This window comes from Pristiophorus japonicus, chromosome 2, assembly GCF_044704955.1.
Source record: "Pristiophorus japonicus isolate sPriJap1 chromosome 2, sPriJap1.hap1, whole genome shotgun sequence".
Classification (NCBI taxonomy): Eukaryota; Metazoa; Chordata; class Chondrichthyes; family Pristiophoridae; genus Pristiophorus; species Pristiophorus japonicus.
The window spans coordinates 358,263,049-358,284,934 of NC_091978.1; the positions used below are offsets into that span (position 1 = coordinate 358,263,049).

General features: G+C 44.2%; 1 protein-coding gene across 1 annotated transcript in view; it reads left to right on the plus strand.

Annotated features, from left to right (window-relative positions):
• The window catches only part of papss1 (3'-phosphoadenosine 5'-phosphosulfate synthase 1), an 87,695-nt gene that overhangs the window by 34,076 nt on the left and 31,733 nt on the right, over positions 1-21,886 (plus strand). Inside the window, exons 5-7 of the mRNA XM_070872579.1 lie at positions 7,526-7,644; positions 11,156-11,269; positions 15,402-15,513. Coding sequence (XP_070728680.1) covers positions 7,526-7,644; positions 11,156-11,269; positions 15,402-15,513 — 345 coding nt within the window. The remainder of the gene's footprint in view (positions 1-7,525; positions 7,645-11,155; positions 11,270-15,401; positions 15,514-21,886) is intronic.

Here is a 21,886-nt window from a genome sequence, read left to right on the forward strand (position 1 = left end):
TGAGCAGTGGCAGACATTGAAGGAGATGATCATAACTAAACAAAAATATATTTCAATGAGAAGGAAAGACTGTAAGAGAAGGAATAACCATCCGTGGCTAACCAAGGAAATAAGGAATGGTATTAAATTGAAAACCAGGGCATGCAAAGTGGCCAAGACTAGTGGGAGGCCAGAGGATTGGGAAACTTTTAACAGCCAGACTAAAGAACGACTAAAAAAATAATAGAGGAAAGCTAGATTCTGAAAGCAAATATAAAAACAGATAGTAAGAGTTTCAACAGGTACATAAAAAGAAAGAGAGTGGCTAAAGTAAATGTTGATCCCTTAGAGGATGAGATTGGGGAATTAATGGGGAACAGAGAAATGGCAGAGACTTTGAACAAATATTTAGTATCGGTCTTCACAGTAGAAGACATTAAAAATATCCCAATAGTGGATAATCAAGGTGCTATAGGGAGGGAGGAACTTAATACAATCACTATCACTAAAGAAGTAGTATTCGATAAAATAATGGAACTAAAGGTGGACAAGTCCCCTGGACATGATGGCTTGCATCCTAGGGTTTTAAAAGAAGTGGCTGCAGCGATAGTGGATGCATTGGTTGTAATTTACCAAAATTCCCTGGATTCTGGGGAAGTCCCAGCAAATTGGAAAACAGCAAATGTAACGCCCCTGTTTAAAAAAGGAGACGGACAGAAAGCAGGAAACTATAGACCAGTTAGCCTAACATCTGTAGTTGGGAAAATGCTAGAGTCCATTATTAAGGAAGCAGTAGAAGGATATTTGGAAAAGCATAGTTCAATCAAGCAGAGTCAGCATGGTTTTATGAAAGGGCAATCATGTTTGACAAATTTGCTGGAGTTCTTTGAGGATGTAACAAGCAATGTGGATGAAGGGGAACCAGTGGATGTGGTGTATTTGGATTTCCAGAAGGCATTTGATAAGATGCCACATAAAAGGTTACTGCACAAGATAAAAGTTTACGGGGTTGGGGGTAATATATTTGCATGGAGAGAGGATTGGCTAACCACCAGAATGCAGAGAGTCGGGATAAATGAGTCATTTTCCGGTTGGTAGACAGTAACTAGTGAGGTGCGGCAGGGATCGGTGCTGGGGCCTCAACTATTTACAATCTACATTAATGACTTGGATGAAGGGACTGAGTGTAATGTAGCCAAGTTTGCTGATGATACAAAGATAGGTGGGAAAGCAAATTGTGAGGAGGACACAAAAAATCTGCAAAGAGATATAGACCGGCTAAGTGAGTGGGCAAAAAGTTGGCAGATGGAGTATAATGTGGGAAAATGTGAGGTTATCCACTTTGGCAGAACGAATAGAAAAGCATATTATTTTTAAATGGAGAAAAATTGCAAAGTGTTGCAGTACAGAGGGAGCTGGGGGTCCTTGTGCATGAAATACAAAAAATTAGTATGCAGGTATAGCAAGTAGTCAGGAAGGCAAATGTAATGTTGGCCTTTATTGCAAGAGGGATAGGGTATAAAAGCAGAGAAGTCTGGTGAGGCCAAACCTAGAGTACTGCATACAGTTTTGGTCTCCTTATTTAAGGAAGGAGATACTTACATTGGAGGCTGTTCAGAGAAGGTTCACTAGGTTGATTCCGGAGATGAGGGGGTTGACTTATGAAGATAGGTTAAGTAGGTTGGGCCTATACTCATTGGAGTTCAGAAGAATGAGAGGTCTCATTGAAACATATAAGATAATGAGGGGGCTCGACAAGGTGGTTGCAGAGAGGATATTTCCACTCATAGGGGAAACTAGAACTATGGGCATAGTCTCAGAATAAGAGGCTGCCCATTTAAAACTGAGTTGAGTAATTTCTTCTCTGAGGGTTGTAAATCTGTGGAATTCTCTGCCGCAGAAAGATGTGGAGGCTGGGTCATTGAATATATTTAAGGTGAAGATAGACAGATTTTTAAGCAATAAGGGAATAAAGGTTTATGGGGAGCAAGCAGGGAAGTGGAGCTGAGTCCATGATCAGATCAGCCATAATCTTATTAAATGGCGAAGCAAGCTCGAGGGGCCGTATGGCCTACTCCTGCTCCTATTTCTTATATTATAAAGGGAGGTAGAGAGACTGGGGGGAGAAATTCCTTGCCTTTCTTACAATAGCGGTAAAAGCTATCTTTAACATCCACCCACAGGGCCTCATTTAATCATCTCTTCATAAATCAGCAGGCAGTTAACACTCAGGATCACACTGAACTGGGACTCTTAAGTGCATTCAATTAATTGCGAACAGGTTAGTGGAGCTGGTGTCTGATACGAGCAACTTCATTATCACAAGGGCACAAATAGGAACGCATTGTCAAGAAGCATTTCCCCAAAGAAGGAAAAAATGCTGCTCATTTTTCAACATTGACTGGATTTCAAATGTTTCAAAAAAATGAGAGGAAAGCTCTCTCCTAAACCAACACAGATTCTCTGCTTCTCCTTTTGCTCCGATGTTCTTTGCAGAGACAGCGAAAGAGAGAGGGAGGGGGATAGAGAGACGGCAGAGAGAGACCAGGAGTCAGCAGGAGAGAGCGAGACCCCGACAGGGGAGACCAGAAAGAGGGAGCGAGCAAAGGGGTGAGGGTATAGCCACGTACCGTCTGTTCCCGGGGATCCAGCGGCAGGTGGTGGCACAGCACATGTACAATGGCTGTTAGAAGGAGGCTAAAGCAAACATTGAATATATTTTAAGGCGGAGATACAGATTTTTGAGCGATAAGGGAATAAAGGGGGAGCGGGCAGGGAAGTGGAGCTCAGTCCATGATCAGATCAGCCATGATCTTAGTGGCGGAGCAGGCTCCAGTGCTGCACTGTCGGAGGTGCTGTTTTTCGGATGAGACGTTAAACCGAGGCCCTGTCAGCATTTTCAGGTGGATGCAAAAGATCCTGTGGCACTATTTCGAAGAAGAGCAGGATGTCCTGAGCAATATTTATCCCTCAATCAGCATAACTAAAACAGATTATCTGGCCATTATCACATTGCTGTTTGTGGGAACTTGCTGTGTGCAAATTGGCTGCCGCTTTTCCTACATTACAACAGTGACTACACTTCAAAAAATTGGCTATAAAATGCTTTGGGATGTCCGGTAGTCGTGAAAGGTGTTCTAGAAAATGCAACTCCTTTTTTTAGATAAGCTTCCGATATAGATATACGCTTCTTGTCCACTAGAGTGGGCAATATAATGCAGTGAACACTGCCAGTTTTTGTAAAAGGGAAGACCAAAATTCTTTAACTTTGTGAACTTTATTCTTCCTCTTCTGCCTCCCCACCCCCACCCCCTTCCATTCCCTGACTCAAAGCAGGCAGCTGACTTATCACTGGCCTTTTAACTCTCCCTTTAGCTGGTTACTAGCAGTTGTGCTAAAGTGGCCCCAATCAGATGTGTCCTGATTTATTTTCTCTCTGCTTTTCCGTGAAGTAGTGTCTTGCGTCTGCTCAGGGAACAAGAAATTTGATACCACATGGCATTGAGCATGGAAATTTGATGGTTTAATAATTTGCTGTTTGTCTGGTCTTTTAATGCTTCTGTGTGTTTATTATTGAAAGCAGATGGTAGATTGGTTTTATTGATGTGTGGGAAAATTGTTCTGCAAATTTCAGTAAATATCTCCTGCAGAATTCCAGTGATGACCATGATTGCAGTCAGTTAAAATTGTGCAAGATTGAACTCTGGCAATCTTTACCAATAAGTGAGAAGGGATAGCGAAAAAGTGTGATGAAATGGCCACACATATTTACCGCCTTAACCAATAAATGATGATTGGTAAAGGTAGGGTTTTTTGGTTAAGTTTTCACTCCACTTTTCTGCCCAGCCCACTTGAAGGTGCAGACTCTTGTTGGAGTAAAGTTTTGTTGGCACCAGGCAGCTTCCAATATCTCGCCCAGATGTCCTTTCTTCACTTGTCCATGCCAATTGGGCTACTTTAAAAAAAAATTCATTCACAGGATATGGTCGTCGCCAGCAAGGCCAGCATTTATTGCCCTTGAGAATGTGGTGCTGAGCTGCTTATACAACTTGTTAGGCCATTTCAGAGGGCAGTTAAGAGTCAACCACATTGCTGTGGGTCTGGAGTGACATGTAGGCTAGACTGGGTAAGGATGACCGATTTCCTCCCCTAAATTACTTGGGGGATGGAATATAAAAGCAGGGAAGCCTTGCTACAGTTGTACAGGGTATTGGTGAGGCCACACCTGGAATACTGCGTGTAGTTTTGGTTTCCATATTTATGAAAGGATATACTTGCTTTGGAGGCAGTTCAAAGAAGGTTCTCATGGTTGATTCTAGAGATGAGGGGGTTGACTTATGAGGAAAGGTTGAGTAGATTGGGCTTCTACTTATTGGAGTTCAGAAGAATGAGGTGTGATCTTAGCGAAACGTATAAGATTATGAGGAGGTTTGACAAGGTGGATGCTGAGGGGATGTTTCCACTGATGGGGGAGACGAGAACAAGAGGGCATAATCTTAGAATAAGGGGCTGCCCATTTAAAACTGATGAGAAATTTCTTCTCTGAGGGTTGTGGATCTGTGGAATTCTCTGCCTCAAAGAGCTGTGGAAGCTGGGACATTGAATAAATTGAAGACAGAAATAGACAGTTTCTTAAACGATAAGGGAATAAGAGGTTATGGAGAGCGGGCAGGGAAGTGGACCTGAGTCCATGATCGGATCAGCCACGATCGTATTAAATGGTGGAGCATATGGCCTACTCCTCCTATTTCTTATGTTCTTATGCTAGCTTTTTTTTTAATTTCAGATTTATTAATTAAATTTTAATTAATTGATTTTAAATTCCCCAACTTGAATTTGAACCAGGATTTGAACTCCTGTCTCCTGATCATTAGTCCAGGCACTGGATTACTAGTCCAGTATCATAACCACTATGCCACCATACCCAGTAATGGGGGCAGGCTATGAAGCATCTCGGCTGATGTGGATTTTGCTCTCATCCCAGATCTGCAGACGCAAGTTCCATCTCCCTTAAAAAAGGAGAAAGAGATAGACCGAGTAATTACAGACCAGTCAGCCTAACCTCGGTGGATGGAAAATTATTGGAAAAAATTCTGAGGGGCAGGATAAATCTTCATTTAGAAAGACATGGATTAATCAAGGGCAGTCGGCATCGATTTGTTAAGGGAAGGTTGTGTCTGACCAACTTGATTGAAGATTTTGAGGAAGTGATAAGGAGGGTCGATGAGAGTACTTTGATGGGATCAAGGGCAAAGTGGCAAGTTAAATCCAAAATTTGCTCAGAGGCAGGAAGCAAATAGTAATGGTTGATGGGTGTTTTTGTGACTGGTAGGCTGTTTCTAGTGGGGTTCTGCAGGGCTCAGTACTAGGTCACTTGCTTTTTGTGGTATACATCAATGATTTAGACTTGAATGTAGGGGGTGTGATTCAGAAGTTTGCAGATGATACTAAAATCGGCCGCATGGTTGATAATGAAGAAGAAAGCTGTAGACTGCAGGAATGCACTGGCCAAGTGGACAGAACAGTGGCAAATGGAATTCAATTTGGAGAAGTGTGAGGTAATGCATTTGGGGAGAGCTAACAAAGCAAGGGAATACACATTAAATGATCATCATCATAGGCAGTCCCTCGGAATCGAGGAAGTCTTGCTTCCACGCCCGAAGTGAGTTCTTTGGTGGCTGAACAGTCCAATACGAGAGCCACAGATTCTCATAGGTGGGACAGATAGTTGTTGAGGTAAAGGGGTGGATGGGACAGGTTTGCCGCACACACTTTCCGCTGCCTGCGCTTGATTTCTGCATGCTCTCGGCGTTGAGACTCAAGGTGCTCAGCACTTCCTCCACTTGGATGCACTTCCTCCACTTGGGGCGATCTTGGGCCAGGGACTCCCAGATGTCGGTGGGGATGTCGCACTTTAACAGGGAGACTTTGAGGGTGTCTTTGTAACGTTTCCGCTGCCCACCTTTGGCTTGTTTGCTGTGAAGGAGCTCGAGTAGAGCACTTGCTTTGGGAGTCTCGTGACTGGCATGCGAATTATGTGGCCTGCCCAGCGAAGCTGATAGAGTGCGGTCAGTGCTTCGATGCTGGGGTTGTTGGCCTGGGTGAGGACGCTGATGTCGGTGCGCCTGTCCTCCCAGGGGATATGTAGGATCTTGCGGAGACATCGTTGGTGATATTTCTCCATCAACTTGAGGTGTCTGAGCCATACAGGAGGGCAGGTATTACTACAGCCCTGTAGACCATGAGCTTGGTGGCAGTTTTGAGAGTCTGGTCTTCAAACACTCTTTTCGTTAGGCAGCCGAATGCTGCACTGGTGCACTGGAGACGGTGTTGGATCTCGTCATCGATGCCTGCTCTTGTTGATAGGAGGCTCCCGAGATATGGGAAGTGGTCCACGGTGTCCAGGGCCACGCTGTGGATCTTGATGACTGGGGGGCAGTGCTGTGCGGTGAGGACAGGCTGGTGGAGGACCTTTTTCTTACGGATGTTTAGGACAGTTACATTAAATAAATTAAATGATAGGACACTTGAGAAGTGTAGAGGAACAAAGGGACCTCGGAGTCCATATCCACAGATACCTAAAGGTAGCAGGCCAGGTAGATAAGATGGGTAAGAAGGCATATGGAATACGTCTTTATTAGCCAAGACATAGAATGCAAGAGCAGGGAGGTTATGCTTGAACTGTATAAAACACAGCTAGAGTACTGCATGCAGTTCTGGTCACCACATTACAGGAAAGGTGTGACTGCACTAGAGAGGGTACAGAGGAGATTTACGAGTATGTTGTCTAGATTGGAGAATTTTAGCTATGAGGAAAGATTAGATAGGCTGGGTTTGTTTTCTTTGGAACAGAGGAGGCTGAGAGGAGACCTTACTAAGGTGTATAAAATTGAGGAGCCTAGATAGAGTGGATAGGTCGGATGTATTTCTCTCAGCAGAGGCGTTAAGAACCAGGGTGCATAGATTTAAAGTACTTGGTAGGAGGTTTAGAGGGGATTTGAGGGGAAATTTCTTCGGGTGATGGGGTTCTGGAACTCACTGCCTGAAAGGGTGGTAGATACAGAAACCCTCACCACATTTAAAAAGGACTTGGATGCGCACTTGAAGTGCTGTAACCTACAGGGCTACAGACCAAGAGCTGGAAAGTGGAATTAGGCTGGTTAGCTCTTTGTTGGCCGGCGCGGACACAATGGGCTGAAATGGCTTCCTCTTCCGTGCTGTTAATTTCTATGATTCTATAGGTTTCACTTGGAAAATGGTCAGAAGCGGGAATGGTGGCTGATTTTATTCCTACCCCTCATCTGGTCCCTAAGCTCTGGCACAATGAGGCTGGCTGTTCCACTCCTGGATATATAGTTGTTGTTACAGCCCAGACTGCAATCGGCCAAATCCCCACAGACCAGGTATTTTAGTTTGTGAATTCCACACTGGTAATGCAATATTTCAACAGAGCTATCGGTAAAGTGGCAAACGTCTTTCTTTATTCAGTTGCACAGTTAATTACTGGCCAAGGAACGCAATGACCTGGGTCGTCTTCTTCTGACAGGGTTCACTGGTATTGACTCTGAGTACGAGAAGCCGGAAGCTCCGGAGTTAGTCCTGAAGACCGATGTTTGTTCTGTAAATGAATGTGTCCAGCAAGTGATCGAACTTCTTCAGGAGAGGGTAAGGGTTTACCTGTGCTTGCGCTTGAGTTGCCTTTTACATTGTGGTTTGTAGGGGAGGGCTACTGGGGTTGGTGGATCTTGGCGTCAAGGTCTAGCACAGGCAGTGGTAACCCCAGAGTAAATTTGTCTGTTTCACTAAAGCAGGCAGTCCAAGGGCATCAAAATGCACTGACCAAAACCCAGTGTAATGCCGTTTCAGTGAGTAATGCCTTTCTCATGGGTTCTTTGATAATTATGACTATAAGTGCCAATCTGATGGGTACAACACAAAAGTGCGGAGGCTAACACGGTGATAAAAGTAGACTTGGAAAACTCTCGACCTATTGGTTTTTCTGCAGTACTGGGTAAAATAATGGACTCTATTATCAAGTATAAACTTGAGGAAAACCATTATGATTAACTAGTAAACATCGCCAGTATAGACACAGAGGAAGAAGATCTTACCTGACCAATATTTTTGGAGGAAGTGACATCCCAAGTAGATTTTTTATATAAAAAAAATAATAAATTCTCGGGATGTGATGTCGCTGGCAAGGCTGGCATTTATTACCCATCCATAGTTACCCTCAGAAGGTGGTGGTGGGCCCCTTTCTCGAGCTGCTAGCAGTTTTAAAGAAAAGTAAATACTTGCACTTATAGAATACCTTTCACCAGCTCAGGACATCCCAAGGCAGTTGTGGGTTCAAGTCCCACCCCATAAATTTGAGCATATAATCGAGGCTGATGCTCCCGTGCGATACCAAGGAGTGCTGTGCACAAATTGGCTGTCGCGTTTCCTACATTACAACAGTGACAACACTTCAAACAAAAGTGCCTCATTAGCTGTAAGGCACTTTTTGACTTCCTGAGGTCATGAACGGCATTCTATAAATCTTTATTGGTGGGTAGCAAGGGAAGACTGCTCCTGTTGGAGAAACGATTGAGTGACACCACACAACTTATTGAGTAGACTAAGCCTATATTCTCGAGTTTAGAAGAATGAGAGGTGATCTCATTGAAACATACAAAATTCTAACAGGGTAGATGCAGGGAGGATGTTTCCCCTGACTGGGGAGTGTAGAACCAGGGGTCACAGTCTCAGAACTAGGAGTCGGCCATTTAGGACTGAGATGAGGAGAAATGTCTTCAATCGGAGGGTGATGAATCTTTGGAATTCTCTACCCAAGGGCTGTGGAAGCTCAGTCTTTGAATATATTCAAGACAGAGATCGATAGATTTTTGATATTAAGGGAATCAAGGGATATGGGGACAGTGCAGGAAAGTGGAGTTGAGGTAGAAGATCAGCCATGATCTCATTGAATGACGGAGCAGGCTCGAGGGGCCGAATGGCCAACTTCTGATCCCGTTTCCTATGTTTTGTTCTTAACTTGAGATCCTGTGGCAGCATCCCCATCTTTATTACCAAGTCAGCAACAGGAGACTGACATACAATGGATCAGAAGTAGGCCATTTATCCCTCGACCCAGTTCTGCCATTCTGTTAAATTATGGTTGATCTGTACCTCAATTCCATTAACTTTGATCCACATCGATACCCTTATCTAATAAAAATCGTGTCGATCTCAGTCTTGAAAATTTCAATTGACCCCCAGCATCCATAGCCTTTTCGGGCAAGAGAGTTCCAAATTTCCACCAGCCTTAGTGCGAAAAAGTGCTTTGTGATTTTGCTCATGAATGGCCACTCTGGTAGTTTTAAGTTTGTGTCCTCTTGTTCTGGCTTTCCCCACCAGTGTAAATAGTTTCTCCACAACAAAAGCAAAATACTGAAAGCTGGAAATCTGAAATAAAAACAGAAAATGCTGCAATTACTCAGCTGGTTCGGCAGCATCTGTGGAGAGAGAAACAGAGTTAACGTTTTAGGTCGACGCCCTTTTCCAAAAGAGATACAGGGCTAGAATTTGCAATGGCTTATCGCCCGGTTTCTGGGCGGTATTGGCCTTTGTGGGCAGTAATCGGGTGAGCGCAAAATTCCCTACCTGAGGTATGCCGGCGTGCACCGTTCTCGGATCGCCCTGGCGCAATATTTGGCTCGGTGGTGACCCGTGGGTGAGTATGAAATAAAACACCCGCGAGGATCAGCGGAGCTGTGCGGTCGGTGAGTAGCTCTTCAAGAAAAAAGTTAGTAATTGGGGTTTTTTACTCATTATTTTAACATTCTGTTGTGATTTAGTTTAAAAGGGACATGAGAATATTTTTTTGATTTTTTTTTTAATGTGATGTTTTTCTGCTGCTAGGCCAAACCTGCAACCTCAGGGTAAATTTTAGTGATTTAAAAAAAAATTTATCGGCCATTTTCTTTAGGAACCGCCCAATCGACCCTAAATTCCACTTTTTCGCACAGATTGTGGGTGCAACGCCCATGTTTTTCACTCGGCGAATTTTTTTATTTTGGGGGGGGGAGAAGGAGAGAAAGAGTTTTCGCCGGCGATAATCTTGGGAATCTTAGCGGTCTTTTGGGTGGCAACCGGGCGTTGGTGGGCTGTTAGGAAATTCTAGCCCATAGTTTCTCTGCATTTTCTATCGAACCCTTTATCGTTTTAAACACATCAATTAGATTACCTCACAGCCTTCTGAACTCATGGGAATACTTGGCATTTTGTAGTGCATGTTTTTTTTAACAAATGCCAAGCAGAATATTATAACCTTGTGAAGAGAGAATTTTCTTTCCACTTTTGGAGAAGTATTTCTGTAACCACATCTACAATTAGGCCCAAGAGTCCAATTATAGGAAGACAGCAACTTAAAAGGTAATCTTACTGCCTGCTGAAGTGTGATTTATATAGTGGACTTTTAAGCAAGCAGTGAATTCACCAGTGACTGCAGTCTCTACTCCCTAGCTCGTATCTGGCTACCATCACTTGTGGAGATATCTATATCGATTTTGTTCACTGGTAATGCTAGCATGACTAAATAGACGAATTCCTTTGACTACACCTACGGAGACACAAGTCAAAATGACGTCAACGTGGCTTACCACCCAGCCCCCCGCCCCCACCCCCCCCACCCCCCCCCCCCCCACACACAAAAAAATTTGAATTTTTTTTTCTTCTGACGCTTGAAACAGATGTTATGAATAGAGTTCTTCATGGAGGTCTGTGTGGTGGTGATTTTTTTATTTCCGTTGAAGTTGACCATGAATGTGGCTATGGCTTTTGCAGTAATAGGTTTCGTACAGTCACCTTGCTTGTAGATTAAGGCACCTTCTTGCACACACCTATGTGAATTACCGTCTCTTCCACCTCTCCAATGGTATATTTGTAATAAAATGATTGAATTAGCTCTGTAATTCATTGATATTCTTTCTTTCTGGCCAGATGCTTTTTACTGATTATGAACACAAGGTGGCACTACAGGATCAGGCCGTTTAATTCTTTTCCCTCCCCATCTGTGCAAAGTGCCTCCAACCATTCACTGCAATGTAAATTAGCTTAAATGTTCCTGCACTTTTAGCAAAAGTCCACTGTTGCAACTAAATGGATATTTGTTTTTTTTATTGGTTGTTTCAAACAGGACATTGTCCCCGTTGATGCATATGCCGAAATAAAGGAACTGTTCGTCCCAGAAAACAAGCTTGATCTCGCTAGAGCCGATGCAGACACTTTGCCAGCCCTGGAAATTAATAAGGTATGAGCTTTTCGTTCCTTCTCTTGCGCAGGCTTGGCTCAGCTGGTAGCTGAAGGTGGTGGGTTCGAGCCCCGGAACCATAATTTGAGCTCATGATCTAGGCTGCCGCCAGTGTTGGAGGTGTCGACCTTCGGGTGAGCTGCTAAACCAAGGCCTCTGTTTGCCACTGCAGGTGGAAAGATCCCAAGGCAGTATTTGAAAAGGTCAGATGTGGTGACCAATATTCACTCCTCACCCAATGGGACTAAACCATCCCTTAATGCACCTCTCAAGTCAAGCACTCGCTTTGAGACCGTTTTGATGCGATAAAGTACTGTATAAATAAAAGTGTTATGACACATTGTCGAAATTTGTATTGTTTGGATTGCACCTAGTTAATAATTAGATATATTCTAGTTTATATAGCGCCGTTTCATGACCACCAGACGTCTCAAAGCGCTTTATAGCCAAAAGAAGTACTTTTGGAGTGTAGTCACTGTTATAATGTGGGAAACGTGGCAGCCAATTTGCGCGCACAGCAAGCTCCCACACACAGCAATGTGATGATGACCAATCTGTTTTTGTTGTGTTGATTGAGGGATAAATATTGGCCAGGACACCGGAGATAACTCTCCTGCTCTTCTTTGAAATAGTGTCATGCGATCTTTTACGTCCATCCACCTGAGAGAGCAGTCGGGGCCTCGTTTAACGTCTCATCCAAAAGTCGTCACCTCCGACAGTGCAGCACTCCCTCAGCACTGTCCTGGGGTGTCAACCTAGATTTATATGCTCCAGTCTCTGGAGTGGGACCTAAACACTCAACTTTCTGACTCTGAGGCAAGTGTGCTACCCACTGAGCCACAGCTGGCACTACCAGCTCCCATTCCGAAAGATTGGGTTATATTGTAATTTTACACTGTGCTTAAATGAACTAAACCAATTTGATCTTTGCGCAACTTTTTCCTAAAGTTTAATTACCAGTAACAGGTGCTTCGTAGATTTTAGAAAATTAACCTGCACAAGATGAGGATGTTGCAAGTTAAAATGGATGCCGCAATGTGATCATTGTGTCAGCTTGGCTCACTGGGTAGCACTATTGCCTCTTTGCCAGAGGGCTGTGGGTTTAAGACCCACTCCAGAGACTTGAGCGCAAAAATCTCAGCTGACACCCCCCCCCCCCTCCAGTATTGAGGGAGTGCTGCACTGTCGGAGTTGCCGTCTTTCGGATGAGATGTTAAACCGAGGTCCTGTCTGCCCTCTCAGTGGAAATAAAGGTTAACATGGCACTATTTGAAGAAGAACAGGGGAGTTCTGCCAAATAAACCAACAACATACAAATTGATTAACTGGTCATTTGTCATACTGATGACCTGGCTGCACACAAATTGACAGCTGCATTTCCCTACATCATAATAATGACTACACTTCAAAAGCAAAGACTGTGAAGCACGTTGGGACATTCTGCAGATGTAAAAGGTGCTATATAAATGCAAGTTATTTTTTTCATTGAAACAGACCCTGCTGCTTCTCAGTGCTGAGGAAGTGATGCACTGTCCGAGGTGCCGTCTTTCAGATGAAACATTAAACCGAGGCCCCGTCTGCTCCCATGACACTATTTTGAAGAAGAGCGGAGGAGTTATCCCTGGTGTCCTGGCCAATATTTATCCCTCAATCAACATAACTATCACATTGCTGTTTTTGGGAGCTTGCTGTGTGCAAATTTGCTGCCGCTTTTCCCACATTACAACAGTGACTACACCTCAAAAGTATTTCTTTGGCTGTAAAGAGCTTTGAGCCATCCGGTGGTCGTGAAAGGCACTATAGAAATCCAAGTCTTTCTTTCATAAGCAGCCTGTTGCACTATATTCACTGGGGGATTGTGAAGCCCGCTTGTTGCCTGCAAGCCTGCTTTACACCACAGTCATTACTGTCTGTGATATTAGTGTATGTTTCATTGGAGCCATTAAACTACTTAGATTACCGGAGTAATATTGCAACGGAGTAAGTGCTGTCGTGCTAATATCGTGAAAGCTCATTTCTGGCTTTCTATTTCTTTGCCCAAGTTGTAATCAAGTGGCAGACAGGGAAGATTTGTAATGGCTCCGCAGAAAACTAATCCCAAACCAAGGTTTGCTGTGGAGTCGAAATGCTCTGATCCTGTTTTTCGCCATCCCCGACCCCCACCTCTCCCAAAACCACAAAGATTTGCTGCCAAAATTAAACTATGGGGACATCATTATAGCAAACGGAATATTTCAGTGGCGTTTTTTTGTAGCTCTCAAGTGATGCAATTCCTCCAGTACCTTGAACAGGTACTGTAAAACTGCCGAGGCTTTCAATCCCGATTCTGTTAGCTGACTTTGTACCACTTATCTTTTCGCCTCACCGACTAGCACCAACCCATGGAGAAGGGGGTATTCTTTGGGGGCGGGTGGGAAGAACAGTAAGCATTTGATGTATTTTGTTCATTGTGTATTTACGCCATTGCACACAGCTGGCTTGATGGGCTTTAAGTATAAGAGAGAGAGAGAGACGTTGAAGATTATATATAATTTTATATTTATACAGCTGAGATAGTTACAGTTTCATTTGTGTACAGTTGCTTTTTCAACAAACGTTCAACTCTCTCCCTCTCTTTCCCCCAGCCCTCCCTCCCTGCCACCCCAGCGAAGGTGGCTAATTTTAAGTCCCTTCAGAGAATCGGGATCTGCAACTCATTTAAATTATAGTAAATAACAAGTGTGCTGGAGCCTGTCTAGCTGAATCCCAGACTGAGCCACTGCTGTGGCTGTTGCCATTGGCTGCTCTGTCCCTGTGCTGTGCCAATGATTAGAGCAGTGTTTTAAATTAGTAAGGAGTAGCAGTAAATTCACTAACAAATGAACTAGTGTACTCCTGGTAAATTGTATTGAAATTATGAGGGTGTGTATATATATATCTTTAAAGACCAAAAGTAAGAAATAAAAAAGTTATTTCAGTTACTAAGAGTGATCAGAAAACAACTAAAGGTTGACTTACACAGGATATACAGCACCGAAACAGGTCATTCAGCCCAACCAGTCCATGCCGATGTTTATGCTCCACTCGAGCCATCTCCAATCTTTCCTCATCTAAGTCTATCTGCATAACCCTCTCTTCCTTTCTCCCTCAAAGATATGGCCCTTACGGCCAAAGGGATCAAGGGGTATGGAGAGAAAGTAGGAAAGGGGTACTGAGGTTGAATGATCAGCCATGGTCTTATTGAATGACGGTGCAGGCTCGAAGGCCGATTGGCCTACTCCTGCACCGAATTTCTATGTTTCTTTGCTTGTCTAGCCTCCCCTTAAATGCATCTATACTATTTGCCTCAACCACTCTGTGGTAGCGAGTTCCACATTCTCACCACTCTCTGGGTAAAGAAGTTTCTTCTGAATTCCCTATTGGATTTCTTGGTGACTATCTTATATTGATGGCCTCTAGTTATGCTCTTCCCAACAATTCTCTGTGTAACCACTTTATCATAACCTGCAGAAATTATATAATTATCCTTTAAAGTTAATGGGGAAGGAAAGTTTAAAAGAGTACTATTTTAAAATTGAGAGTGCTTCCAAATAAGGAAAACATTATAAACTTAACTTAAATTGATCAGACGTCTTTCAGGAAATATCACTCTCCCTGGAAATCCTTGAGTTAAGGCCTGCTTCCTTCTTGGCTTGTGCAACAATGTCGATTACAGGGACTGCCCCCTGACTCATTTATTTTTGCAACCAGAGGGAGACGTGGCTTCGAACCTGCCTAACATACGATGGGCAAGGACAGATCAGGGCCAACTGGTTGATCCAGCCTGCCCTATCCAGATATTCTGCACCCCCTGGTGTATCCATTTTTCCTAGTGTTCTGATAAGCATTTATCTCTTGACCAAAACCACCAAAAACAGATTATCTGGTCATTTATCTCATTGCTGCTCAAGATGGCTTGCTGTGTGCACATTGGCTACCACGGTTGCCAGCAGTGACTACGTTTTCCATGGGCTTTGAAGAGCTTTGAGTCATCCTGAGGATGTGAAAAGGCATGATGTATACTGTGTGTGGGTTTTTGTTTCAGCTGTGGCGAAAGTTGATGGGTTTCAAAAGGAAGCACTGAGTGTAACGTGCGTCTCTTTCTTGGCTCTAGGTGGATTTGCAATGGGTGCAGGTACTAGCCGAGGGTTGGGCTACTCCACTCAATGGCTTCATGAGAGAGCGAGAATTCTTGCAGTGCCTTCATTTTGGCTGCCTTTTGGATGGTAAGAACTTAAATAATCCATGGGTGAGAGCGGCAAAGCGTAAGCTAAGGTTCAGATGATGGCTGTCCTCCCTTTTTATATACAAAAGATTTAACATCTTTTTGACCGATCTAATGGTTTGCAGTAAAAGGTTGGATGGAGGGGCTGCACGAAATGTCACCTGCTGCTAATGGAGATGCAACAAAAGTTTCCACTTGGATACATTGTGTGAATCCAGCAGGGCTTGACGGAAAATTTCAGCCTTCTATGAATTGGAAGCTTCAAGGTTAATAACAGTTAACAGCAGTTAAATATGTCTCAACCACATTTCTGTGTTGTGCTGAATCGGAACCACATCTCATTTACAATGTAGCTGGATCTTTGCTACAGTGAAGACAAGCGCATGGTCAGCACCACCGACATTGAGGAGCTCATTTAAAACACATGACACTAAACTGGGTGGCGGTGTGAGCTGTGAGGAGGACGTTAAGAGGCTGCAGGGTGACTTGGGACAGGTTAGGTGAGTGGGGCAAATGCATGGCAGATGCAGTATAATGTAGATAAATGTGAGGTTATCCATTTTGGGGGCAAAAACACGAAGGCAGAATATTATCTGAATGGCGGCACATTAGAAAAAGGGGAGGTGCAACGAGACCTGGGTGTCATGGTACATCAATCATTGAAAGTTGGCATGCAGGTACAGCAGGCGGTGAAGAAGGCAAATGGTATGTTGGCCTTCATAGATAGGGGATTTGAGTATAGGAGCAGGGAGGTCTTACTGCAGTTGTATAGGGTCTTAGTGAGGCCTCACCTGGAATATTGTGTTCAGTTTTGGTCTTCTAATCTGAGGAAGGACGTTCTTGCTATTGAGGGAGTGCAGTGAAGGTTCACCAGACTGATTCCTGGGATGGCTGGACTGATATGAGGAGAGACTGGATCGACTGGGCCTTTATTCATTGGAGTTTAGAATGATGAGAGGGAATCTCATAGATACCTATAAAATTCTGACTGGACAGGTTAGATGCGGGAAGAATGTTCCCGATGTTGGGGAAGTCCAGTACCAGAGGACATAGTCTTAGGATAAGGGGTAGGCCATTTAGGACTGAGATGAGGAGAAACTTCTTCACTCAGAGTTGTTAACCTGTGGAATTCCCTGCCGCAGAGAGTTGTTGATGCCAGTTCATTGGATATATTCAAGAGGGAGTTAGATATGGCCCTTACGGCTAAGGGGATCAAGGGGTATGGAGAGAAAGTAGGAAAGGGGTACTGAGGGAATGATCAGTCATGATCTTATTGAATGGCGGTGCAGGCTCGAAGGGCCAAATGGCCTACTCCTGCACCTATTTTCTATGTTTCTAAAATTAATTGGCATTGCACACGGAGAATCAAGGGAAAGCTATCGTCTTCAGGTGAAGTGTGGTTAATGGGTGGGGAGATAATTGGAACAAGGAGCAACGGTGTAATTCAGTCCACATGTGAAATTCCCACATTCTGTCCTTAGTTTTTATTCCCGTTATAAATTCCTCTGTACGCATTTATAATGGAAACTGCTTATGTGAACTTGTCATGCTGTAATTGAACATTCTCGCCAGTGGTGGCGCTGCAGTTTAAATGCAGTGTGACAAGTTTCCATCGGCAGCTTCCATTCTAGATGTGGACATAGGATTTATAATGGAAAAAGCTGACAGGAAGTGTGGCACAGATACAAGATTATCATTTATATAAATCTGAGTTTCTTTTATATTTTCAGACTTAAAACAGTATTTGCATGGCCAGTTTCGTCAGCTTGCAACACATTTACATTGCACTTGCATTAAAATTTTGCTAGTACGCTCTTGAGTTTGGCTGTGCATGCACCGGGGCTGCTATGCAAGAGTGGCTTGTGCGCTGCCTCTTTGGTCGCTTCTCCTCCTCGGGCAGTCGCTTCCCCTCCTGTAAGTCGGCCCGCGGTTTTCCAAGGTGTGCTTGCAACTTGCAAAGTAGCTCTGCTGCAGCCGAGGGTTTGGAGAATCTGTTGCCCTATAGCATTAGTTTATAGTTCCAGTTACAATATAAGTTTGTTCTCTAAACACCGGTGTCAGCTGTGGCTCAGTTGGTAGAACTCTTGCCTCTGATTCTAAAGGTTGTGGGTTTAAGCCCCACTCCAGAGACCTGAGCTCAAAATTTAGGCTGACACTCCAGTGGAGTACCGGAAGGGGGGGGTGGGGTGGGGGGGCGCTGCATTGTCAGCGGGTACCGTCTTACTAATGAGACGTTAAACTGAGGCCCCATCTGCCCTCTTGTGGACATAAAAGATCCCATGGTACTATTTTGAAGAGGAGCTGGGGAGTTATCCACGGTGTCTTGGCCAATATTTATCTCTCAGTCGACATCACTAAAATAGATTATCTGGTCATTGCTGCCTGTGGGACCTTGCTGCTCATAAATTTGCTGCTACTTTTCCTGCTTTACAACTTCAAAAAGTATTTAATTGGCTGTAAAGTGCTTTGGGACATTCTGAGATTGTAAAAGGCAACATATAAATGCGGGTCTTTTTCTTTTAAAGTCTTCTGGTGTTGCACTCATGGGTAAATCACGTAGTAATGGGCTAAACTTGCTGCAGATCTTAAGGTATCGCAGACTTCTAGAGGGCAAGCTCTTAAGTAACATAGAAAGTAGGTGCAGGAGTAGGCCATTCAGCCCTTCAAGCCTGCACCACCTTCCAATAAGATCATGGCTGATCATTCACCTTAGTAACACTTTGCTGCTTTCTCTCCATACCCCTTGATCCCTTTAGCCGTAAGGGCCATATCTAACTCCCTCTTGAATATATCCAATGAACTGGCATCAACAACTCTCTGCGATAGGGAATGCCACAGGTTAACAACTCTGAGTGAAGAAGTTTCTCCTCGTCTCAGTCCTAAATGGCTTACCCCTTATCCTTAGACTGTGTCCTCTGGTTCTGGACTTCCTCAACATCGGGAACATTCTTCCTCCATCTAATCTGTCCAGTCCCGTCAGAATTTTATATGTTTCTGAGATCCCCTCTCATCCTTCTAAACTCCAGTGAATATAGGCCCAATCGATCCAGTCTCTCCTCATTGGCAGTCCTGCCATCCTGGGAATCAGTCTGGTGAACCTTCGCTGCACTTCCTCAATAGCAAGAATGTCCTTCCTCAGATTAGGAGACCAAAACTGAACACAATATTCCAGATGAGGCCTCACCAAGGCCCTATACAACTGCAGTAAGAGTTCCCTGTTCTTATACTCAAATCCCCTAGCTATGAAGGCCAACATACCATTTGCCGCCTTCACCGCCTGCTGTACCTGCATGCCAACTTTCAATGATTGATGTACCATGACACCCAGGTCTCGTTGCACCTCCCCTTTTCCTAATCTGCCGCCATTCAGATAATCTGCCTTCGTGTTTTTGCCCTCAAAGTGGATAACCTCACATTTATCCACATTATACTGCATCTGCCATGCATTTGCCCACTCACCTAACCTGTCCAAGTCACCCTGCAGCCTCTTAGCATCCTCCTCACAGCTCACACTACCACCCAGCTTAGTGTCATCTGCAAACTTGGAGATATTACACTCAATTCCTTCATCTAAATCATTAATGTATATTGTAAAGAGCTGGGGTCCCAACACTGAGCCCTGCGGCACCCCACTAATCACTGCATGCCATTCTGAAAAGGACCCGTTTATCCCGACACTCTGCTTCCTGTCTGCCAACCAGTTCTCTATCCACGTCAGTACATTACCCCCAATACCATGTGCTTTGATTTTGCACACCAATCTCTTGTGTCAGACCATGTCAAAAGCCTTTTGAAAGTGCAAATACACCACATCCACTGGTTCGCCCTTGTCCACTCTACTAGTTACATTTTCTATTTTTTTTTTAAGGAGCACGGGTATGGTAATTATTGGGATTTTGAGCACCGGAACTGGCTACACATTCCACAGCCTATCATTTTTAAAGGACTTTTATTGAGTGCTACAGTAATTTTCTCTTTCTAAAAAAAAAAGTGCTGATTTTAAGTACTGATAGGCAGAATGTAATCCGATTTCGGGTCCTCCCAGAGAACGTGTTGGGGACGATCAGCAATATACTGGTCAGACACATAGTTGTAACTTGTGAAGATCTTGGTTCTGCAATGTTCCTGTAATCATTTGAAGTGGGGAAACGGGCAGTGCTATTTTTCACCCTTTCAGGATAAGAGGGTTTAAAATTATATTGGAAAAATACAGCACTGAAGGAAGGCCATTTGGCACATTGTGTGTGTTGGCTCTTTGCGAGAGCAATCTAATACTTTTCCTTTTCGAGTGTAATGGTTGAGCATATCTGACTCCTCCATTTACCTGACTACCTTTCTCAGATTTAAAAAAAATTTGTTTTGGGATGTGGACGTCGCTGGCAAGGCCGGCATTTATTGCCCTTGAGAAGGTGGTGGTGAACCTCCTTTTTGAACCGCTGCAGTCCTTGTGGTGGAGGTGCTCCCACAGTGCTGTTAGGGAGGGAGTCGCAGGATTCTGACCTAGCGACGTTGAAGGCGATATATTGGATGGTGTGTAACTTGGAGGGGAACTTGCATGGTGCTCCCATGCGCCTGCTGCCCTTGTCCTTCTAGGTTGTAGAGGTCGTGGGTTTGGGAGGTGCTGACGATTAGCATTGGTCTTTTAGGCCGAGCCCATCATTTTTGTTGCATTTCTATTTTGAGTTATCGAAAACCCTGCTAAAATTCCTTAATGTGGCGATTAATGTCTAGCGGTTGGGACTTGCTCGATGCTCAAAATTATCTGAATTGTGTTTTCTTAGTTATTTCTTCAAACATCTGTTTCTTCAAACATCTGAATGTTCAATTCAGGGGAGATGAGGAGAAATATTTTTACCCAGCGAGTTATGATCTGGAATGCACCGCCGGAAAGGGGAGGTGAAGCTGATTCAGTAGCCACACTCAAGGGAATTGGATATATACTTGTAAAGGAAAAATTTGCAGGGCTGTGGGGAAAGAGCGGGAGAGTGGGACTAATTGCATAGCTCTTTCAAAGAGCCGGCCGATTGGTCTCCTATGCTGTAAGATTTTTTTTTATTTGAACACACAGAATTTAAAAAAATGATATTAAGCTCCCAGGACAACACACACACAATCTTTCTTGTGCATCAAATGCTGGATCCAGCTTCTAAAAGGACCTTCCTCATGTCTTTGAAAGACAAGACATCAGATCTCATTTCAAACTTTTAACTAAAAGCACATTTATTGAGCAAAAGATGAATGGTGCAAAGTCGCCCCTTGTTGTCATTCCTGTTGCATGCTTCCTGCCCCCTCATGCAGGGTGTTTACCCATGGCTGATATCTGTTACTGGTAGCTGCTTCAAATTAAAAACTGTTGCTTGCTGGCTAGAGCTATCCAGTCTTTGGCAGCCGTGAGGGAGCATGTGCCTGATCCATTTAAAAATTCAATTTTATTGTCAACAAGGGAGAGCGAGAGATGTGCAGTCTTGTGGTAGCGTATCTGTGTCTGGTTTGCCTTGAGCTGGGGAGAGAGTAGGTGGCATGAGACTTGGTTTAGCGAATACAGGGGAACCCATCCAACATGCTCCCTAAGGTGTGATGATGATGATGTGTATCTGACGCGTTGTACACAAAACAAATTGTCTTTTTTTAATGGACTAACTATTTGTACTGCACTTTTCTTAGACAGGCGCCCGTCCGGCCCCACCCCCAACCCCCTGCCCGTACTGCACTTTATTGACCGACAGGCGACAGGCCCCGCCCCCTGTCGGGCTCCGCCCACCGTTCCTCCTGGGCCCCAAATCATTGTCCATGTAGTGCCGAGCAGCAGGACCTGAGGCCCCAGACTCTGCTGATACCCTCGCCCCAGGACTCGCCGACTCGCTCCCTCCAGGACTCGCTAGGCCCGACTCTCCGACTCTTGCCTTTTTTGCTTTGCATGCCATTGTGTTAAGCTGGTATCAGTAAAAGTTACCATGAAGCTCAACATTCCGGACTCAACACTGAGTTCAACAATTTCGGATCATAACCTCTGGCCCCATTTTTCGGGCGGCAGCTGATGCTGATCCTGCTCTTTCCATTTGCACCTCTTCTAAACCCATCTTTTGTTTCTTGTCCCATTACCATCAGCTTTTGCCTCGCACCATCATCCCTTTTGTTATTTAACCTCTCCTGCCTTCCACCCTATCGCAGACCACCCTATCACAGACCTTCCCTTTTGTTCTTTCCTCCCCCTCCTCCCTTTCCCTGCCTCTGCACTTGCATAAAATCTGTTACACCTCTAACTTTTTCCAGCTCTACAAAAGGTCGTCAACCTGAAACATTAACTCTGTTTCTCAGATGCTGTCTGACCTGAGTATTTCCAACAATTTCTGATTTTATTTCAGGATTTTCAG